The sequence below is a fragment of the Mesocricetus auratus genome, unplaced genomic scaffold (assembly GCF_017639785.1).
Source record: "Mesocricetus auratus isolate SY011 unplaced genomic scaffold, BCM_Maur_2.0 Super-Scaffold_100004, whole genome shotgun sequence".
Taxonomy (NCBI): Eukaryota; Metazoa; Chordata; class Mammalia; order Rodentia; family Cricetidae; genus Mesocricetus; species Mesocricetus auratus.
The window spans coordinates 435,927-454,945 of record NW_024429189.1 but is presented as its reverse complement, the minus strand read 5'-3'; the positions used below and the strand labels follow the sequence as shown (position 1 = coordinate 454,945).

The 19,019-nt window shown below is 52.3% G+C and overlaps 1 protein-coding gene across 3 annotated transcripts in view; it reads left to right on the top strand.

Moving 5' to 3' along the window:
• Hmcn2 (hemicentin 2) overlaps positions 1–19,019 on the top strand; it is a 140,500-nt gene that overhangs the window by 113,063 nt on the left and 8,418 nt on the right. For all 3 annotated transcript variants that reach the window (XR_005877070.1, XM_013124789.3, XM_040745007.1), the window contains 10 exons: positions 32–139; positions 518–652; positions 1,159–1,293; positions 2,192–2,382; positions 3,179–3,392; positions 4,700–4,834; positions 5,641–5,831; positions 8,851–8,932; positions 12,785–13,054; positions 18,294–18,443. Coding sequence is in view for 2 of the 3 variants with exons in the window: in XM_013124789.3 (XP_012980243.1) it covers positions 32–139; positions 518–652; positions 1,159–1,293; positions 2,192–2,382; positions 3,179–3,392; positions 4,700–4,834; positions 5,641–5,831; positions 8,851–8,932; positions 12,785–13,054; positions 18,294–18,443 (1,611 nt within the window). In the remaining variant the exon portion in view is untranslated. The remainder of the gene's footprint in view (positions 1–31; positions 140–517; positions 653–1,158; positions 1,294–2,191; positions 2,383–3,178; positions 3,393–4,699; positions 4,835–5,640; positions 5,832–8,850; positions 8,933–12,784; positions 13,055–18,293; positions 18,444–19,019) is intronic.

The following is a 19,019-nucleotide window of genomic DNA, read 5'->3' as shown; positions in this document are numbered from 1 at the left end:
CCACCATGCCTGGCTCCTCCCCCACACACAGGTGCTCTGGAGATTGAGCAGGCCCTTCCCATCCACGCTGGCCGGTACACCTGCACAGCTCGCAACTCTGCCGGGGTGGCCCGCAAGCACATGGTCCTCACAGTGCAAGGTAAGTCCTCCACTGGGCCACCTGAGGCCCCTGGGTAAAGGGAGCAGGTGAGGGACTGGAGATAGGTAGAGCTGGAAGTATAGGGGAGGCCTCAGCTCCCCCAATCTCTCTCTCTCTCTCTCTCTCTCTCTCTCTCTCTCTCTCTCTCTCTCTCTCTCTCTCTCACACACACACACACACACACACACACACACACACACACACCAGCCTACCTGAGAGGAATCCCAAGTATGGAATCTTTGGGAAAGAACAGGTTCCCTGCAGCCTTGTTGCTGGTCTGCGACTCGGGGCCCCTCTTCCTTTAGAAGCCCCCCTCTTTGACACACATCCTGGTTGAGGGGCTCCTGTGGGAGGGACCTCTGTCTTCTGTGCCTGCAGCCTCCCCTGTGGTGAAGCCGCTGCCCAGCGTGGTTCAGGCTGTGGCGTCGGAGGAGGTGCTGCTACCCTGTGAGGCCTCTGGCATCCCCCAGCCAGTGATCGTCTGGCAGAAGGAGGGGCTCAGCATCCCTGAAGGTGAGACCTCGCAATGGCCAGTTGGAAGGGCAAGATGGTGCCCCTTCCTGCCCAGGAGACCCCTCCCACCACCACCCCTGGGAGAGGGCCCACACAGCCCAGCCTGGGCCCAAGACACAGTCCCACCTTCTGCTCTGGCGGCCCCCTCCTGCCCTCCTTCCTGGGAGTGTCCCGTCAGCTCCATCACTCTGTCACGCCAGCAAATCAGACAGATCATCTCAAGCCACATCCGGTTTCTCTAGGCCGGTGGATCCCAACCTTCCTAATGCCGCAACTCTTAATAACAGTTCCTCATGCTGTGGTGACCCCAAGCACAATATTATTTAATTGCTACTTTGTAACTGTGGTTTTGCCACTGTTATGAGTCGCAATGTAAATATCTGGTATGCAAGATATCTCATATGTGAGCCTCCCCAAAGGGGTCCTGGCCCACAGGTTGAGAACCACTGCTTTAGGCACTCCCCGCACCGCAAGTGCCAGCCATCATTTTATCCTTCCAAATCTAGGAACACGTATACAGGTCCTTGCCAGCGGCCAGCTGTGGATCACACACACCAGTCCAGAGGACGCTGGGAACTACTTCTGCATTGCACAGAACAGTGTGGGCAATGCCATGGCAAAGACCAGGCTGGTAGTACAAGGTGGGTCCAGGAGGGACCTGCAGGAGACGTGGTGACCCAGGACTTTGAGGCTCTCTATCTCTTCATCGTCTATTCTAGCCCTGGCCGACCAACATGCCTACCTCTTCCCTACCCAGCACTGCTGAAGGAACTAGAGAGAACCCTCGCTTCCCTCTTGTCCACAGCCTTGCTCCAGGCATATATACTTACCCTCTGCCTTCTCCAGCCCCTCCTGGGGTGCACGCCTGGCCTTCCTTCTTGCATTGTCACTTGGTGACCGTAGCTATTGCTCCTGCTCAAAAGCTTCTACATGGCTGTCCCGTAGCTCACCGTACAGAGAGCGTTCGGTGGGGCTCAGGGTCCTCTGGCCCCGTGGTTGTTGTCTGGATGGCCGTGGCTCTGCAGCTATGGTCAGGCTTTGCCATGAATCCAGTGGCTCCTGCCTCTATACCCCTGCTGAGCCTGCTGGCCCAGCATAAATGCATGACATCTGACAAATGACACCAAATACACCTACCTGTGACCTTCACTCTATCCCTAGCATAGTCCCTGTGGGAACGAGGTGTACAAGCTTAGCTGCACATGGTCTCTGAGGTTGCCACACATAGGGAGCCTGGGCTAATGGGGACCTCCACAGTCTCTGTCCCCACTATAGTGCTTTAAGGTGTGTGTGTGTGTGTGTGTGTGTGTGTGTGTGTGTGTGTGTGCATACACATGTGGGCACACAGGTGCAATCAGGTCACACTGACATGACATCAACAACAGAATCCTCCAGTCACTCTGACCTCAGGCAATGACCTATGGCTGGGCAGGTGGTAGAAGTTGATAGGGGCTGTGGGAACCACAAAGGGCAGTGTCACAGAGCAGCCCACCCCACCACGGCTTAACCCACCCTCAAATGGGCATCCATCTCCCACAGTCCCGCCTGTGATAGAGAATGGCCTCCCAGATTTGTCCACCACTGAGGGCTCTAATGCCCTCCTGCCCTGCAAAGCTAAGGGCAGCCCTGAGCCAGCCATCACCTGGGAAAAGGATGGCCAACTGGTGTCTGGAGCTGATGGCAGATTCGCCCTGCAACCTTCTGGGGAACTCTTGGTGAGGAACTCTGAGGTGAGTGTGGCCCTAGCGAAGCAGATATCTGTGGAGTACCACCTGTTTGCCAAGCCTGGCTAGGCCTGTTAGCCCCTGGGAACCTGGGAGGGTAGTGTTGGCATCCCACCCAATAAGATAAACCAAGTCTCAGAGCACAATTGGATATCCCAAGACAGCTCCTGTCCATGATCAGAACCCAGGTTTGAAACTGGACTCCACCACCACCTGCCAGGGTAGCGTAATGATATCTTTGTGTCTCCAGAGTAATCAGTTGTTCTCAGTCAACCTGCGTGTGTCCTCCAAGTTCAAGAGTTGCTGCTGGGCCAGGGCTATGGGGTACCAGCGCCCTTGATTATCAGTCCTGCAAAAGGAGCCACATTTTCAATGGCGTGGCAACTGTATGGTGACATAGAAATGTGACCCTGCCCCACAGCAGTGAGGAGCACTAGCTCCATCCCAGTGCTCTGAAGAACGTCTCCCCTCAGAACCTCACTAGGTTTTCTTCATGAAGTCCCCCAAGGGAGGAGCCACTTCTTGGATGTTTCTAACATGGATAAACTGGCGTGGGTCAGCTTGAGCACAAGGGCTGACCACTCAGTAAATCTCAGGAAACAGGACTGGGTCAAAGCCTGGGTGGTTAAGGGGGGGCACTTCTGCCTAGCCTCAGGGAAGTCAGTCTATTGCTGACTGTAAGATCTGGGGGGAAACACTCTACTGTCTGGGTTGGGTGTTCCGTAGGATCCTTGGAGAATAGGTCTTTTGCCCAAGCTAGGTGCAGAGGCAGTCTCCAGCCTGAACACCCGTCTGTCCACAGGGTCAGGACGCAGGCACATACATCTGCACCGCAGAGAATGCCGTGGGCCGTGCCCGCCGCCGTGTGCACCTCACTGTCCTGACACTGCCTGTCCTCACCACCCTCCCCGGGGACCGCAGCCTGCGCCTTGGGGACAGGCTATGGCTTCGCTGTGCAGCCCGGGGCAGCCCAACACCTCGCATTGGCTGGACCATCAACGACCAGCCCGTGACAGGTTTGGGTCTCCTGGAGTCCGGGGTGATGAAAGCTGGGATCTGGGAGGTGGAAGAGGGTGGCGGTGGGATCTGGGCGGTGGAAGAGGGATGCCCAGGCCACACAAGGAAACAGAGAGGCCTGCCTGTGGGTATACATCCTGAGCCATGTGTCAGAGCTGGCAACAAGCCATCTGAACAAGAGACCCAGCCCAGAGACCTTGGGTCAGCAGGGGCTGCCTGTGTTCTGTCCCTGAGATGCAACTCTCATAGGGGTAACTCTGTCCTCCCTTCTGAGGCCCAGGGGGAACATAGGGTTTCAGAGTACATAGTAGGCACTTGGCAAACGCTTGCTTCTCTAGCGACTCGCTGGGTACCTCTCCTGAAAATGGCATTTTCTACTGTGGAGCGCATCACTATACCCAAGTCTGAGACCAGGGCTGCTGAGCACCCGTGTGCAGCTGCACACAGGCAGACAAGGCTTCGCTGGGCTCCACCCTTTCCAAGGGAGTTGCAGTAGATGTCCCAGCAATGTCTTCTATGATGCAGAGAAAAGCTGGGCTGCCAAGGACAGGATGATTCAATGCAGAAATACACGTGGCATCCCACATAAATCCCCCATGATGGCAGCGTCTGTCCCTTCCCTGTCCTAGAGACCATATCTAGGGAAAGTCAGTATGTACGGGTACAAGTCCTCAGCACCCTCGGAAAAGGCTGGGTATAGCACTGTGTATCTGTAAGCCCAGTTCTGAGAAGGCAGAGACAGGCAAATTACTGGACCTTACTGGACAGCCAAGCTAGTTGAGTGGTTCTCAACCCGTGGGTCATGACCATTTCATAGGGGTCACGTATCAGATATCCTGCATATCAGGTATTTACATCACAACTCATAACAGTGGCAAAATTATACTTATGAAGTAACAACAGAAATAAGTTTATGGTTGGGGATCGCCACAGTACGAGGAATGGCATGGGAGAGTCACAGCATTAGCAAGACTGAGAACCACAGGATAGCCCATCAGAGAGCTCACAGGACTTCGTATAGCCCACACTGGCCTTGAGCTCCCGAACACTTGGATTGCAGGCCTGCGATTCTTTGTCTGGCACCCTTGACTTGGAAATTATAAAACAGGCAAATTCTCTGGCCACATCCTCTGTGACTTGTAGACCTGACCCAGTCAGCCTGCCACCCATGGAGAAGGGACCCCCCCCATCGGTTTCTGCATCCCTGTTGAGCACCTTCTGGATACACAGGCCTCAGCAGACTGTGCAGGGATGGAGGCCCTGGTCCCTGGAGTAAGAGTCACAGACATCTCCTCTCCCACCACAGAGGGGGTGTCTGAGCAGGATGGGGGCAGCACACTGCAGCGGGCAACCGTCGCCCGAGAAGACAGCGGGACGTACGTGTGCTGGGCTGAGAACAGAGTTGGCCGGGTGCAGGCTGTCAGCTTCGTCCACGTGAAGGGTAGGATGGGAGCCCCTGCCGCCCTTCCCCGTAGACCTCCTGTAACCCATTTCCTGCTGTTTAAGAAGCAAGCTTCCTGCCTTCTAACCAGTGACTCCTCAACCTGTGTGTGTTGGAACCCCCTGGGGGACTTCATAAACTGCTGGGACCTGGGTTCTACTGTGGACTCTGTAAACTCATCCCCAGGGAGTGGTACAGAAAGCAGTGTCCGTCCCCTGACACCCCCACCTGTAACTGGACAATGGGGGGCGGGCAAGGTATTCCCAGTCTGCTACTGTTGTCCCCTTGGCACATAGGGATTTTTTGCTTAGCTTTGGGTGGGCCTTGTTGGAGGCAGTGTAGCCCACGAGGCAGTGAGACTGTCTGACTTTGGATAGATTCGACCTCAGGAACACAGGAATTGTGAACTAGCCAGCAGCGCTTGCAGAGTAGCATGAATCCCTTAGCTTCTGTGTCCCCCGCATTCCGGCTCCTATGGTTCTTTTCCCACGTGTCCAATGTGATCTGCAGCTGGGGTAATCCATCTGTGCAGACCAGTACTGTAGACACATATAAGACAAGATTCCCTCCTGTGTCCGCTCAGACATCACTAATCAATCATAGCAAAATTCCCATTCAGCAGCAACTCCCTTCCAGCACAGTTTCTGGTGGTCACTGCCAGTTGCCCTGTGCACGCCATGCTAGGCCAGCAGGAGCTTCTTTAGGCCTCAGGAGAAAGGCGGGGGCTGAGCAGCATGTGGTGGTGAGTTAGTGAAATGCTGGCCTTCAGGGGGGCCTCCCTTCTGTTTTTGTGCTGGGTCTTACAGAGGCTCCAGTCCTACAAGGGGAAGCCTTCTCTTACCTGGTAGAACCTGTAGGGGGCAGCATCCAGCTAGACTGTGTGGTTCGTGGAGATCCAGCTCCAGACATCCGCTGGACCAAAGACAGCCTTCCACTGCCCGTCAGCCGCCTCTACCTCCAGCTGCAGAACGGCTCCCTGACCATCCTCAGGACCAAGGCAAGGCGGGGTCCAGGCCTACACTTTTTACAACTGTTAAGGGGGCTCTTTAGGTTAGCATCACCCTCTATAGAGTGTCTACACTTGCCTGCTCATTCGTTAGGTATCTCTCCACCCCCACTCACTGCGTCTGTGCCTTACCGCTGTCCAGGTTATATCTGCCTCGCAGGCTAACAGTGGGAAATCGTCAGTAGAGAGGACTTACGCCAGCTATTTAAGAGTGGCCTGTGATAGCCGGGCGGTGGTGGCGCACACCTTTAATCCCAGCACTCAGGAGGCAGAGGCAGGCGGATCTCTGTGAGCTCGAGGCCAGCCTGGTCTACAATGCTACATAGAGAGAGAGAGAGAGAGAGAGAGAGAGAGAGAGAGAGAGAGAGAGAGAGAGAGAGAGAGAGAGAGAAAAGAGTGACCTGTGAGAAAAGCTGCCTTAACATTATTTTCAATATGATTAGGCTAGGTAGGTAATAAGTAACTCCAACCCCTGTAAATGAAGACACTGGAGATCAGGGTCACAGTGCATGCAGGAAGCTGACTGCTCAGTCTCTGCTGCCCGTTCCCTATGGTCAGCTCCCCATCCAGCTTTCATCAGCACCCCACGTTCCAGAAGCTCACCAGTCTGTCCTGGAACCATGTCGTCCTGGGCTTTGAACCTGCCCACTTGGGAACCATGCCAATAGTGATTAAAAACGGGCCTAGTACAACAACAACAGCTTCAGTGACGGCCACCCTGCCTGAGCCAGCATGAGTGCCGTGAGGGTTAGCACCTGTGACGGTCCTATAACAGCTTTGGGGATACCAGAAACCATTCTAGGGACACCTGCAGTAGTTCTAGGGACACCTGCAGTAGTTCTAAGGATACCTGCAGTAGCTCTAGGGACACCTGCAGTAGTTCTAGGGACACCTGCAATAGTTCTAGGGACACCTGCAGTAGTTCTAGGGACACCTGCAGTAGTTCTAGGGACACCTGCAGTAGCTCTAGGGACACCTGCAATAGTTCTAGGGACACCTGCAATAGTTCTAGGGACACCTGCAGTAGCTCTAGGGACACCTGCAGTAGTTCTAGGGACACCTGCAGTAGCTCTAGGGACACCTGCAGTAGTTCTAGGGACACCTGCAATAGTTCTAGGGACACCTGCAGTAGTTCTAGGGACACCTGCAGTAGTTCTAGGGACACCTGCAGTAGCTCTAGGGACACCTGCAGTAGTTCTAGGGACACCTGCAATAGTTCTAGGGACACCTGCAGTAGTTCTAGGGACACCTGCAGTAGTTCTAGGGACACCTGCAGTAGCTCTAGGGACACCTGCATTAGTTCTAGGGACACCTGCAATAGTTCTAAGGACACCTGCAGTAGCTCTAGGGACACCTGCAGTAGTTCTAGGGACACCTGCAGTAGCTCTAGGGACACCTGCAATAGTTCTAGGGACACCTGCAATAGTTCTAGGGACACCTGCAGTAGCTCTAGGGACACCTGCAGTAGTTCTAGGGACACCTGCAGTAGTTCTAGGGACACCTGCATTAGTTCTAGGGACACCTGCAATAGTTCTAGGGACACCTGCAGTAGCTCTAGGGACACCTGCAGTAGCTCTAGGGACACCTGCAGTAGTTCTAGGGACACCTACAGTAGTTCTAGGGACCTAAGGCAACACCTGCGACAGTCTTGGGGGCGCCTGCATCAGTTGTAGCAGCTCTTATTCTTGGGAAGCCGAGTCTTCAGAGACAGGGTGCTGTGGTAGCTGTGGCACTCCAGCCACGTGGGTCTGGCCTCCACCCTCAGCTCTGCATCGTGCAGGCCCCTTGGAACGACCTCCTGGATGGTTGGGAGGGTTGTTTTTTGAATTTTTAAAATATTTCTTTTGGTTTGGTTTTAATTTTGTTTGGTTTGTTTGGGAATGGTATTTTGTTATTGGTTTTGTTTTGTTTTGTTTTGTTTTGATACAAGGGCTCACTGTGTAGTCTCAGGCTGGCCTTAAAGTCATAGAGATCTGCCTGCCTCTGCTTCCTGGGTGCTGGAATTAAAGGCGTGCGCTACCATGTTCTGCTTTTTAAAATAACATAAAAATCTAGCAGCAATAGCATGAAGAAAAAAGAATGAAGGTGTCTCCCTGAATCACCACAGACTGGAGTCATGGACATGACACCCTGTGAACAGTGTCCTTAGCCACCGAGTGAGTGGGCTGGAGACCCTGGACTGGAGTCATGGACATGACACCCTGTGAACAGTGTCCTTAGCCACCGAGTGAGTGGGCTGGATACCCCGTGTGCTTCACACTCTAGTGCAAGCATCCTGAGGAGCCTCAGGCTTTAGAATGGACCAGGCCAGGCTAGGGAGATGGCTCAGTCGGCAAAGTGTTCATCATGATGCATGAAGACTGGGGTTTGATCCCCAGAACCCACATTGTAAAAGCTGGGCCTGGTAACTCAAATAATCCAAACCCTGGGCAAATACTCAGGCTGACCTTTTGCCTCACTGGCCAGCCAAGCCCAGGCGAGTTCCAGGCCAGAGAGAACACAGTGGATAGATAGAAGCTGAGGAATGACACCCAAAGTTGACCACTGTCCTCCACGAATGTGCATGTGCGCACGACACACATACATACACACACACACACACACACACACACACACACACACACACTCCAAACAGCAAATACATAGATAATTTTTAAAGTGTGCTTGATAGCATTTAGCAAACATATTCCCAGGGCATCCAAATCCCACACACAATGCACAGCAGAGCAATAGTAGCTCACGTAGACTTCTGGAAGAATCAGAACCATGCTTTCTCCAGCAACAAAGCCCGCATTCCTCACCTCCTGGTTCTGAGTGCAGAGGGACTGGATTCTCCGCATAGCAGATGAGAGGCCTTGGGCTCCCTCGCTGCCTCCAGGACTCCTTTTTCCCTGTCCACCATCCACCCTACACCCTCCCAGCTAGCTGAGTCTCGGTACAGTCGCCCGTCTGTGCCCAGCTGCCCCTTGTCCTCACCTGAGCACCTGCACCCTCTCCTTGCCACCTGCAGATGGACGATGCGGGACGGTACCAGTGCCTGGCCACGAACGAGATGGGTGCTGTGAAGAAAGTGGTGACACTCGTGCTTCAGAGTGAGTTTCAGCTGTCCCTAGCAGGTGGAGGTCAGGTGACGTGGGCCCTCGGGGCCAGCTGTAGCTGGGTACAGTTAATTATGCAGGAGGTGTCATTGAAGCCCGTGAAACATTTCCCAAATGTAGGATGAAGGTGATTCAGGGTCGGGCTGAAAAGAAATGTTGCTATTACTTCTATTGTCATTTCTATTTAAGACTCAAAACTGCCTTTGAGGTTAAAGTGACAACTCCTGCATTGGACACGAAGCTCAGAGCTTTCGTAGCACTGTCTGAGCCTCAGGAAACCCAGTGAAGAAGTCTTGGGAGTGTAGCAGAGAGCGCGCGCCCATGGGTAGAGTGGCCCACAGAGTCAGAGCTACAGGCAGTTATGAGTCTTCTGACATGGATTTTGGAAACTAAATTCAGTTCTCTGCGAGAACAGTATGCAGTCTTTTTTTTTTTAAGATTTATTTATTTATTATGAATACAACATCTGGCCTCCATGTATGTCTGCAGGCCAGAAGAGGGCACCAGATCTCATTACGGATGGTTGTGAGCCACCATGTGGTTGCTGGGAATTGAACTCAGAACCTCTAGAAGAGCAGTCAGTGCTCTTAACCTCTGAGCCATCTCTCCAGCCCCAGTATGCAGTCTTGACCACTGAGCCATCTCTCCAGGTCTTAAATAAATACAATGTAATTTAAACTAAAGTTTTAAAATAGAAGAAACAAATGATGAGGCGGGTAAATAAATACAATGTAATTTAAACTAAAGTTTTAAAATAGAAGAAGCAAATGATGAGGCGGGTAAATAAATACAATGTAATTTAAATTAAAGTTTTAAAATAGAAGAAACAAATGATGAGGCGGGTAAATAAATACAATGTAATTTAAACTAAAGTTTTAAAATAGAAGAAACAAATGATGAGGCGGGAAGACTAAATTGCTAGGACAGTCACCTTGCTCTAATCACCATGGGAGTCACCTCGCACATGCCCTGTGCCATGCGTAGATAGCGTGCAGCCCACACTTCCTCCACACATCGTTCCCCATGTCAGGCCTAATGACACTTTTCTCATGAGGGAGCCTTCGCCACACATGGTTAGTGGGAGCACAGGAATTAGGAAGCCCCAGGCTGCCCGACAATGCTGAGCCCTCGGTGTTCTGTGGGGTCAGCAGAGACCACGGAGGAGCAGACCTGACAGTGATCCTGTGCCATCTCCCTTCCCTGTGAAGCAGGGAGGTTGGCTTGAGACCCCCATCCTTTATCACATTGCTTGCGACATTTGGATCCTCAGGCTCCTTCAGGAACCAGGAAATGCTCAGCCTGAAGGAGCAATGACAGCTGACCCACACAGGGGAAAGTGCAGATATGACTCACCAAAGATCCGAAAGTGGCCATCACAAAACTGCTTCAACCAGACATTGCGATCATAGTCTTCCTCTACCTGCATCTTCCAGTCCACCTGGGATATAGGGAAGTGACCAGTCCAGGCCATTCACACCTCCCTTCCCTTTTTAAAGTTCTGGCAGGTTCTACGGTTTCCTCGGCTAGGCTGCTGGAGGGGCTGTTATCTCCTCCAGTCCGTTTTCCCCTACGCACTTCAGCCTCTGGGTATGTTTCTGTCTCCACTGAAAATGCATCCAGGCCCTGGTGACAGAAAGCTACTGGTTTTCACGGTGGACGGCGGGGATGCCACGTGGAGCGGGATGATCAGGGTCCTAGGCAAAAGGCTGAAGGCTGCCGCTGCTCTCAGTTAAAGTACCAAAAAGCTTTCTGTGTATTGCGGGTCTTTGGCTGGTTTCTTAGGCGCTGAAATAATTTCGTCAATTTTGTTGAAGCTTTGTCCTTTTTGGAGGGGGGAGGACCACTTTGCTTAGCCATGGCTGCAGGACAACCCCCCCTTGTTGTTTTATTTTCATTTTTAAGACTTACAATTTTTATTTTATGTGTATGAGATATCTCCCCAGCCCTTATATTCAATGAAGTAGAATCCGGTGCTGGGCAGGCTTGGTTGTAGAGCATGTGTCTAGTGTGGATGCGGCCCAGAGTTCCACCTCCAGCCCCACCAAAACCAGAGAGAGGCTCTACCTGGGATCATGTCACAGGTCCGGCTTCCTTCACTCAGAACTGTGACACCATCCTTTGTAAATGCCCACGTTTACTTAATGGGTCAAGGTCACCCGATGTGGCCACGGGGAATTAAATCAGGCAGGTTGGGAGGGCCACAGCACAATTGAGGCTGTGACAATTCTATTGAGAGCAATCAGATTTTCTATACCTTTATTAGAAACAGAATATAATGGCAGTTGCCAGCATCAGTACAGTTGTAGTTGCCAGGATACAGTGAAGTATGCCAGTCATACAGAGTACACAAGATTAACGTCTAAGACCAATTGTCCTGTCAAATTTCTATGCTTCCTTGACCGCTAAGGGAACACACAGAGAAGCACAAAATGGCCTGAACCTTTCACTGCCTGAGGGAGTGCTTCATTCTCTCAGGAACCGGAAGGTACACTGTACCCCAGGAGCCATGGACTCTCACCTGAAAAGCTACGACACACCATGCCCCTCAAGGGAACTAGGCCAAGCCAACTCCCTGGTTCCCTGCAGTCGACGCTATTGGAATAATCTCTCCCTTCCTTTTTGTGGCTGTATGGCTTTCCACCATGTGGCCACCATTGCTTCTGCATCCCCCAGAGGATTCTTTCCAGTTTGGGGGATTTTGAGCAGCTCAGGAAGGAGATTCCCATCCGGTCTTTGGGGAACACACCTACATTTCTGTTGCGATAAGTGCCAGAGCTGAGTCCTGAGGTCACACAACACACACCAGTTCAGCTTTTATAGAAAGCTGTGGCGAGCTTAGACGTGGCTCCCCCAGACAGATCTACCTGTGTCGAGCACAGTGTGATCAGGCTAAAAGGGCTAGAAGCCGTCTTAGACAATCTCAGCAGGTTCCAGAGGAGTCATGAGATGGGGATTAGGTAGCTGCAGAGGCACAGCCAAAGGCACAGGAGGGCATGGTACAGTCAGTCACCAGCCAGGAGAGCCACATCCACCAGAGGCTGGGCAGGGCCAGTCTCTGCAGAGCCTCTGGAAGTAGCGCTACACATTGGCTTCAGTCTAGTGAGACTGATTTTGGAACTCTGGCCTGTACAACAGTGAGAAAATAAACTCCCACTGCATTTGGCCATCAGATGGATGGAGGTCAACCTCCTGGGGCCATACCCTTAAAGAAAACCTACTCTGAAAAGCCACCAGCTTCTCCAGAAGCCCCTCAGGGGCGGGGCTCATAAGCCCATCCCCGGCTATGTTGGAAAGTTGATTGCTTTGATCCTGCAAACCACAGCTGCGGAGAGCTCATGGCCTCAGCAGTCCCGTCATATCCAGACTCTCTTACCTGTCTCACAGACTCTCTGCCCTATCTTCCGTGGTAGTCCGTGAGCCTTGGCATGGGGGGTAGGGGGACAACATAGATGTCTCATTTGTGACTGAGCATTGCACTGACCATAGTATAGAGAATAAGTACCAGGGGAGTGCCCACTTGGCTTTTTAAACGTGGGTGCTGAGGATTTGAACTCAGGTCCTCATGCTTGCACAGTGAATGTTCTTACCCACTGAGCTGCACCCAAGCTCTTAGTGATGTAATCTCATGGGGAGGGGCACCATGAAATGTGTGATGGCATTATGGAGCAAAAGCAGCCGTGTGCACACAGGACAGGGTTTTCACAGAAAAGGGCACGTATGAGGCAGTGTAGAGGTTAAACAGCAGGGACGCGTGAGCCTCCGCATATCCCTCCCACCTTCTAGTGTTTTCTATCTAAATGAGCACGGGTCACCGGATCCTAAAACCTGCCCTGACCCCTCCCACAGGCGCCCCGGTGTTCCTGGTGGAGCCTCGGGACCTGACAGTCAGGCTGGGAGAGGATGTGGAGCTGCGGTGCCAGGCCACTGGAGAGCCTGTGCCCACAATCGAGTGGCTACGGGCCGGTCGACCACTACAGGCTGACCGGAGGCTCAGGACCCTGCCAGATGGGAGCCTATGGCTGGGGCGTGTGGAAGCTGGAGACGCTGGGGCGTACGAGTGTGTTGCACACAACCTTCTGGGCTCTGCCACAGCCCAGGCGTTGCTGGCTGTGAGAGGTAAGGAGGGTCCCTGCCTAGGCATTTCCCACACACCTTTGCCAGGGAATCTGGCTGTTCTGGGTCATCTGGCATCATCCTACACACTTCATTTGGATACCCCGAGGCCCCATGCAAAGGGAAGAATCAAATAAGATTCCTCATGATGTCCTCAGAGAGATTGCTATGAACACCTGTGAGTCAGTGCTTATCTCAAGGCTTACACACAGCCATAGTAGGTCATCAAATGGATGCTACTAACCCCTGTAACTTGCCGATGTTTCTGACCCCTGCCATCTGGAAATCCCTAATTCGGCTCCCTTCCCCTTAGGGTCAGACTAAACTTGAATTTTGAAAAGGGTTGGCTGGGCAGTGGTGGCACACACCTTTAAATCTAGCACTCATGAGGCAGAGGCAGGCGGATCTCTGTGAATTTGAGGCTAGCCTGGTTTACAGAGTGAATTCCAGAACAGCCAGGGCTACACAGAGAAACCCTGTCTCAAAAAACCAAAACCAAAACCCAAAACCAAAAACAAGCAAACAAACAAAGAACATTAGAAAGGGGTGTCCTGAGAAACCACAGTAAAACAATTCAGACCAACATAAAGAAAAGTCACAGAATATTGATTGTTTCTTGGTTGTCTGCCTCTGTACCAAATACCCCAGGTATGTAGGTTTGTATCTCTTCTCTGTTAATGGCAGACATCACCAATCTATCTGCACACGCGCACGCACACACACACACACACACACACACACACACACACCAGGGTCTCTTTCCATAGGACCCTTCTCTAACCCTGCTATGGCAGACATCACCAATCTATCTCCACCCAGTGTCACAATCTCTCTCCATAGATCCCTTCTCCAGCCAGGACCTCTTAAGAAATGGGGATTGGACATTTTTTCAAGCAAACATGGGAACCTTTATGGTCTCTAGTTTCCTCATCTGTAAGCAGGAGCAAGGTGTTAGCAAATGTATCTAGACATCTCAGTGGTTCTTGGACACCAGAGGAAGTTGCTGGCTCAGTGGTGACTTCAGGTCTGAAGGACTTCCCTCTATTTCAGAGCTTGGTCCCAACTCCTTCTGTCTCCTGGTGACAAGCTCCCAGTTCAACTCTGTTTATATTCTTTGTGTTGGTTTCCAAGGTGGACACAACAAAGTCCACAGACTGGGGCGTAACTAACAGACACTGTCACAGTTTTAGAGGTGAATGGTTCAAAATTGGAGCCTTGGAAGACCTACTTTGTCCTGAGCCTATGCAGGAGACACTGCCCCTAGCTTTTGGAATCTTCTGGCTAGCATTGGCATTCCTTGGCTGCTAGAAGGATTGCCCAATCTCTGCCTTTATTGGCGTGTGGCAGTCTCCCTGCGTCCACCTGTGTGGTGGTCTGAATGAGAATGGGCCCCATAGGCTCATGTTTGAATGCTCAGTCAATGAACTGTTGGAAGGATTAGGAGGCGGAGGCCTTGTTGGAGGAGGTGCATCATAGTCAGGCTTTGAGGTTTCAAAGGCCCACACCAGACCTAGTCTCTCTCTCCTCTCTCTCTCTCTCTCTCTCTCCCCCCCCTCTCCCTCCCCCTCTCCCCTCCCCCTCTCCCTCTCCCCCTCTTCCTCTCCCCCTCCCCCTCTCCCCCTCTCTCCCTCTCTCTCTCCCTCTCCCTCTCTCCCTTCCTCTCCCTCTCCCTCTCCCCCTCTCTCCCCCTCCCCCCTCTCTCCCCCTCTCCCTCCCTCTCCCCCTGTCCCTCCCCCTCTCCCTCTCCCTCTCCTTCCCTCTCTCCCTCTCCCTCTCTGCCTGCCTCCTAGATCAGGATATAGAGCTCACAGCTACTGCTCCACATGCTTCCAGCCATGCTAATGGTGACCTTAGCCTCTGAAGCTGTAATCCAGCCCCAAGTAAATGTTTTCTTTTGTTAGAGTTGCATTGGCCATGGTGTCTCTTCACGGCAGTAGAGCAGTGACTAAAGACAGCGTCTAATTTCCTAATTTTTATAAAGCCGCCAGGCATCCTGGACCAGGGCTCACCCTGATGTCCTCCTTTCCACGTGCTGTCCTCTGTGAAGACCCCATTTCTGAGAGAGGTCCCAGGGTTAGATCATCGAGATGTAAAAGGGGAGGTGGGGGGAGGGAGGACCCAAACCACCACAGCTGTTTATTTAGTGGAAATACCTAGTTTCCTTCATACACGCTAGCCTCAGAAAGGCCTGAAGATATAGAATCTGAAATCAGAAAGCAGTTATTATCCATAACTCATTTATCAGAAAGCGCTTACGTGATCCTCTTTAAATTTTTTGTGTATTTGTGTGGCAGATGGTATGTATGTCACAGCACATGGGCAGAGGTCACAGGACAATTTTGTGCAATTGGCTGCCCCCCACCCTCCCACCCCCCCTCCCCCGTGCTTAGGTAACTGTTGGTGATTTAGTTTAGCTTAGTTTTGTGACACTGTCACTCTGTAACCCAGGCTGGCCCTAGAACTCACAATCCTCCTGCCTCAGCCTCCCCCCCAGCGCAGGTATTACAGGCACAAGCCTGGCTCCAGGTTTTTTTTGTCGGTTTCTCTCCAGTTGTAAATTGATGCGCTCTTGCTTCCTATAAAATGTACAGGCTAGCTTTAAAGTTGCCCCTCTGTCTCGGATGACATTCCATGATGATCTGCCTGGAGATACATCTTTATTGGCTTCATCTCATTGCACAAGGCGTTTCCATGTACCCTTCTGACTGTGAGAGACAAGCTATGGCTTCCTGTCCCAGCCTCCCTCCTACCTTCTCCGTGTGGGGACCTCAGGGCTTTCCCGGGCTGTTTAAGTTCCTTCAAGGGGTTTGTTGTGCAAAGGATTTCCTCTGTTGCTCTCCAAACCTTTAGAAAGATTTTAAGTGTTTTTACTTATGTGTGTGTGGATGGTTGTGCCCCCATGTGAGCACAGGTGCCTGCAGGAGCCAAAAGAGGGTGTTGGGTTCCTTGGGACTGGAGTCACAGGTGACTGTGAGCCGCCGGGTGGGTGCCGGGAACCGAACCTGGGTCCTCCGGAAAAGAATAACATGTTCTACATAGCCACCTCTCTAGCCTTCCACCTCATTTTTTGTTTGAGACAAGGTCTCTCACTGACCCGGCATTCACCAGTTTCCTAGACTGTGTCTGGCCAGCAAGCTCCAGGAATCTGTCTTTCTTGCTCCTCTTTCTCCCCACAGCACAGGGCTACAGGCACGCGTCACTAAGCCAGGCAGCTGTGCATGTGCATCCTGGCTTACGTCACTATGCCAGGCAGCTGTGTGAGTGCATCCTGGCTTACGTCACTATGCCAGGCAGCTGTGTGTGTGATGCATCCTGGCTTACGTCACTGTGCCAGGCAGCTGTGTGTAAGTGCATCCTGGCTTACGTCACTATGCCAGGCAGCTGTGTGCATGCATCCTGGCTTATGTCACTATGCCAGGCAGCTGTGTGTGTGTGCATCCTGGCTTACGTCACTGTGCCAGGCAGCTGTGTGTGATGCATCCTGGCTTATGTCACTATGCCAGGCAGCTGTGTGAGTGCATCCTGGCTTACGTCACTAAGCCAGGCAGCTGTGTGCGTGTGTGCATCCTGGCTTACGTCACTGTGCCAGGCAGCTGTGTGTGTGTGCATCCTGGCTTACGTCACTGTGCCAGGCAGCTGTGTGTGTGTGCATCCTGGCTTACGTCACTGTGCCAGGCAGCTGTGTGCATGTACCCTGGCTTACGTCACTAAGCCAGACAGCTGTGTGCATGCATCCTAGCTTAGGTTTTCATCCTTTCCCATCAGGTACTTTGCCCACTGAGCCAACTCTCCAGCCCCTGTTTTGTTCGTTTGTTTGTTTGTTGTTTCATTTGTCTGATTGGTTTTAGTTTTGTAGTCCTGGGGGTGGAACCAGCTAGGCAAGCACTGAGTTGTCCCCGCCCCCAGATGTAGCTCGAGTCTTTGAGGCCCCCTGACTACAAACCTGCCTCTCCTCCCTGCTGCTTTATGGGGGTGGGCAGTGGGGGGGAGACCAGATGAGAAGAGGCTGCTGAGACTCCTTAAGTCTGAAAAGTGGCCTGTCCTTCCAGGGCTCCCAGCTTCTTGGCCTCCAGGGACCTGGGTCATGCTCCCATCTTCCTCCCTGCAGATGCCAGCTCTCCCCACCCCACTGCCCATTGCAAAACAGATACTGATGGGAAGTATTCCAGGTGGGCATCACCAGACCCCAGCCGAGGGCTGCACTTCCTAGAACTGGCATTAGCTCATCCTGATTGGCCATTTAAGATCCTGGCCATGGAATGTCCTGTGTTATTTTTTTTTTGACAGCTCATCTGCAATTTGTTGTTAATTTCCCCTGAGGGATGGTGAGTGGAGAGCCAGGCTCCCTCTGTCTTGTGCCCCCTGGAAGGCCATCTGCCCAAAGGAGGCAGCTGGTTCATTAGGCAGAGGAAGCAGGGGGCCCCATGGGCCTGTGTCATCCGTTGAATTTGTGCAGGAGAGCATCTGCTAGGACTGCCCGGCAGCCTCTGGGCAGCTGGCCCACTCCAGCTGGAACCAGGGCCACTGATGGAATGAGGATGCTCTGGTGATGGCACTCAGTTCTTGGCATAGTGCCCTGTCCTTACAGCGCGCCAATCTCTCTCATCGTAGTGCCTGGCAATCTTGAGACCAGTAGGCCTTCTGTGTTTCTGTGGACCCTCCTCATTTTATAGACAAACCAATTTAATACAGCTCAGGGACCTAACCTGCCTGGCGTTGTGTGTATGTGTGCAAGCATGCGTGCAGGTGCATGTGTGGGTGGTACGTGTGCATTCAGGTACAGATATAGGACAGATGACAACCAGTGTCACTTCCCAGGAGCTGTCCGCATTGTTTTTGAGACAGAATATTTCACTGAGCCCATTAGGCTAGGCCAGCTAGCCAGTGAGCCCAAGGGAGCCACCTCTGCCATCTCTGCCCCCCCCCAAGCACCAGGATTACAAATACATACCACGACGGCTGACATTTTTATGTGGTTTCTGGGGATCAAGCTCAGGTCCTCATGCTTGTGCGACAAGTACTTTACCAGCCGAGTCATCTCCCCAGACTCAGTCTCCTTTGTTTTAGAGCCAAAATCTTCTACGCCTTGAGTCTGTTTCTTATTAGCTGTGTGTCTTTGAACAAGTTACAGTACCTTTATGAACCTCAGTTTCCTCTTTAATGAGATGGGAACAGGGACTTTGCCTGGACAAGACTCAGAATAGATAGTATGAGTCACTATTGTTTGTCTCCTGACTTACAGGGGAGCCCCGGGGCAGCTGGGGCAGCATGACCGGGGTCATCAATGGTCAGGAATTTGGTATGGCTACTCTCAACACCAGTGTGAAACTGGAGAGAAGTTCTGGGGTCCCAACCATCTGGAGCAGCATCAGCCACGTCCCAGCAAGTGTGGGTATGTGGGGGCCCTGGGACACATGCTGGACCCACAGGGCAGGAATGGCTGTTCCAAGGCTTGTTCAAGGCCTGGTACCTGGAGATAGGACTGCCTCGAAGAGTCGAGTCCCTCTCCTGCTCACAGACACCCATCCCCTACCACTATCATGAAGCAAAGTCACTGCGTTTGAAATCACACAGGGAGAGAGTGGTAGGAGCAGAATACTGCCTCAGGAGCTCAGAGAAGGACAGGCCATGCCACTTACTCTTGGGGAGGGTTTTTTTTTACCCCCATGAAAGCTGGCAGAAAGGTGAAGAATCACCAGAAATTATTAACAGACATGAGCTGCAGGGGACAGACAGAGGGAAAGATGGAGCGATCCATCAACTAAAGAAACAGGAGGCATGAACTTGCTCATCGGTGCAGGAAGCAGGGTGTCCTGAGCAGAGAAAATCCAAGAGGCTCACATAGGAGACCCAAGGCCTCTTCTGGGGACCCAGTGCAGGGAAAGATAGAGCTAGGTTCTCAGTAGGTAGGAGCAGCTGTTCAGAAGCCTCAGTTATTGGTTTCGTTTTGGTTATTTATTTATTTATA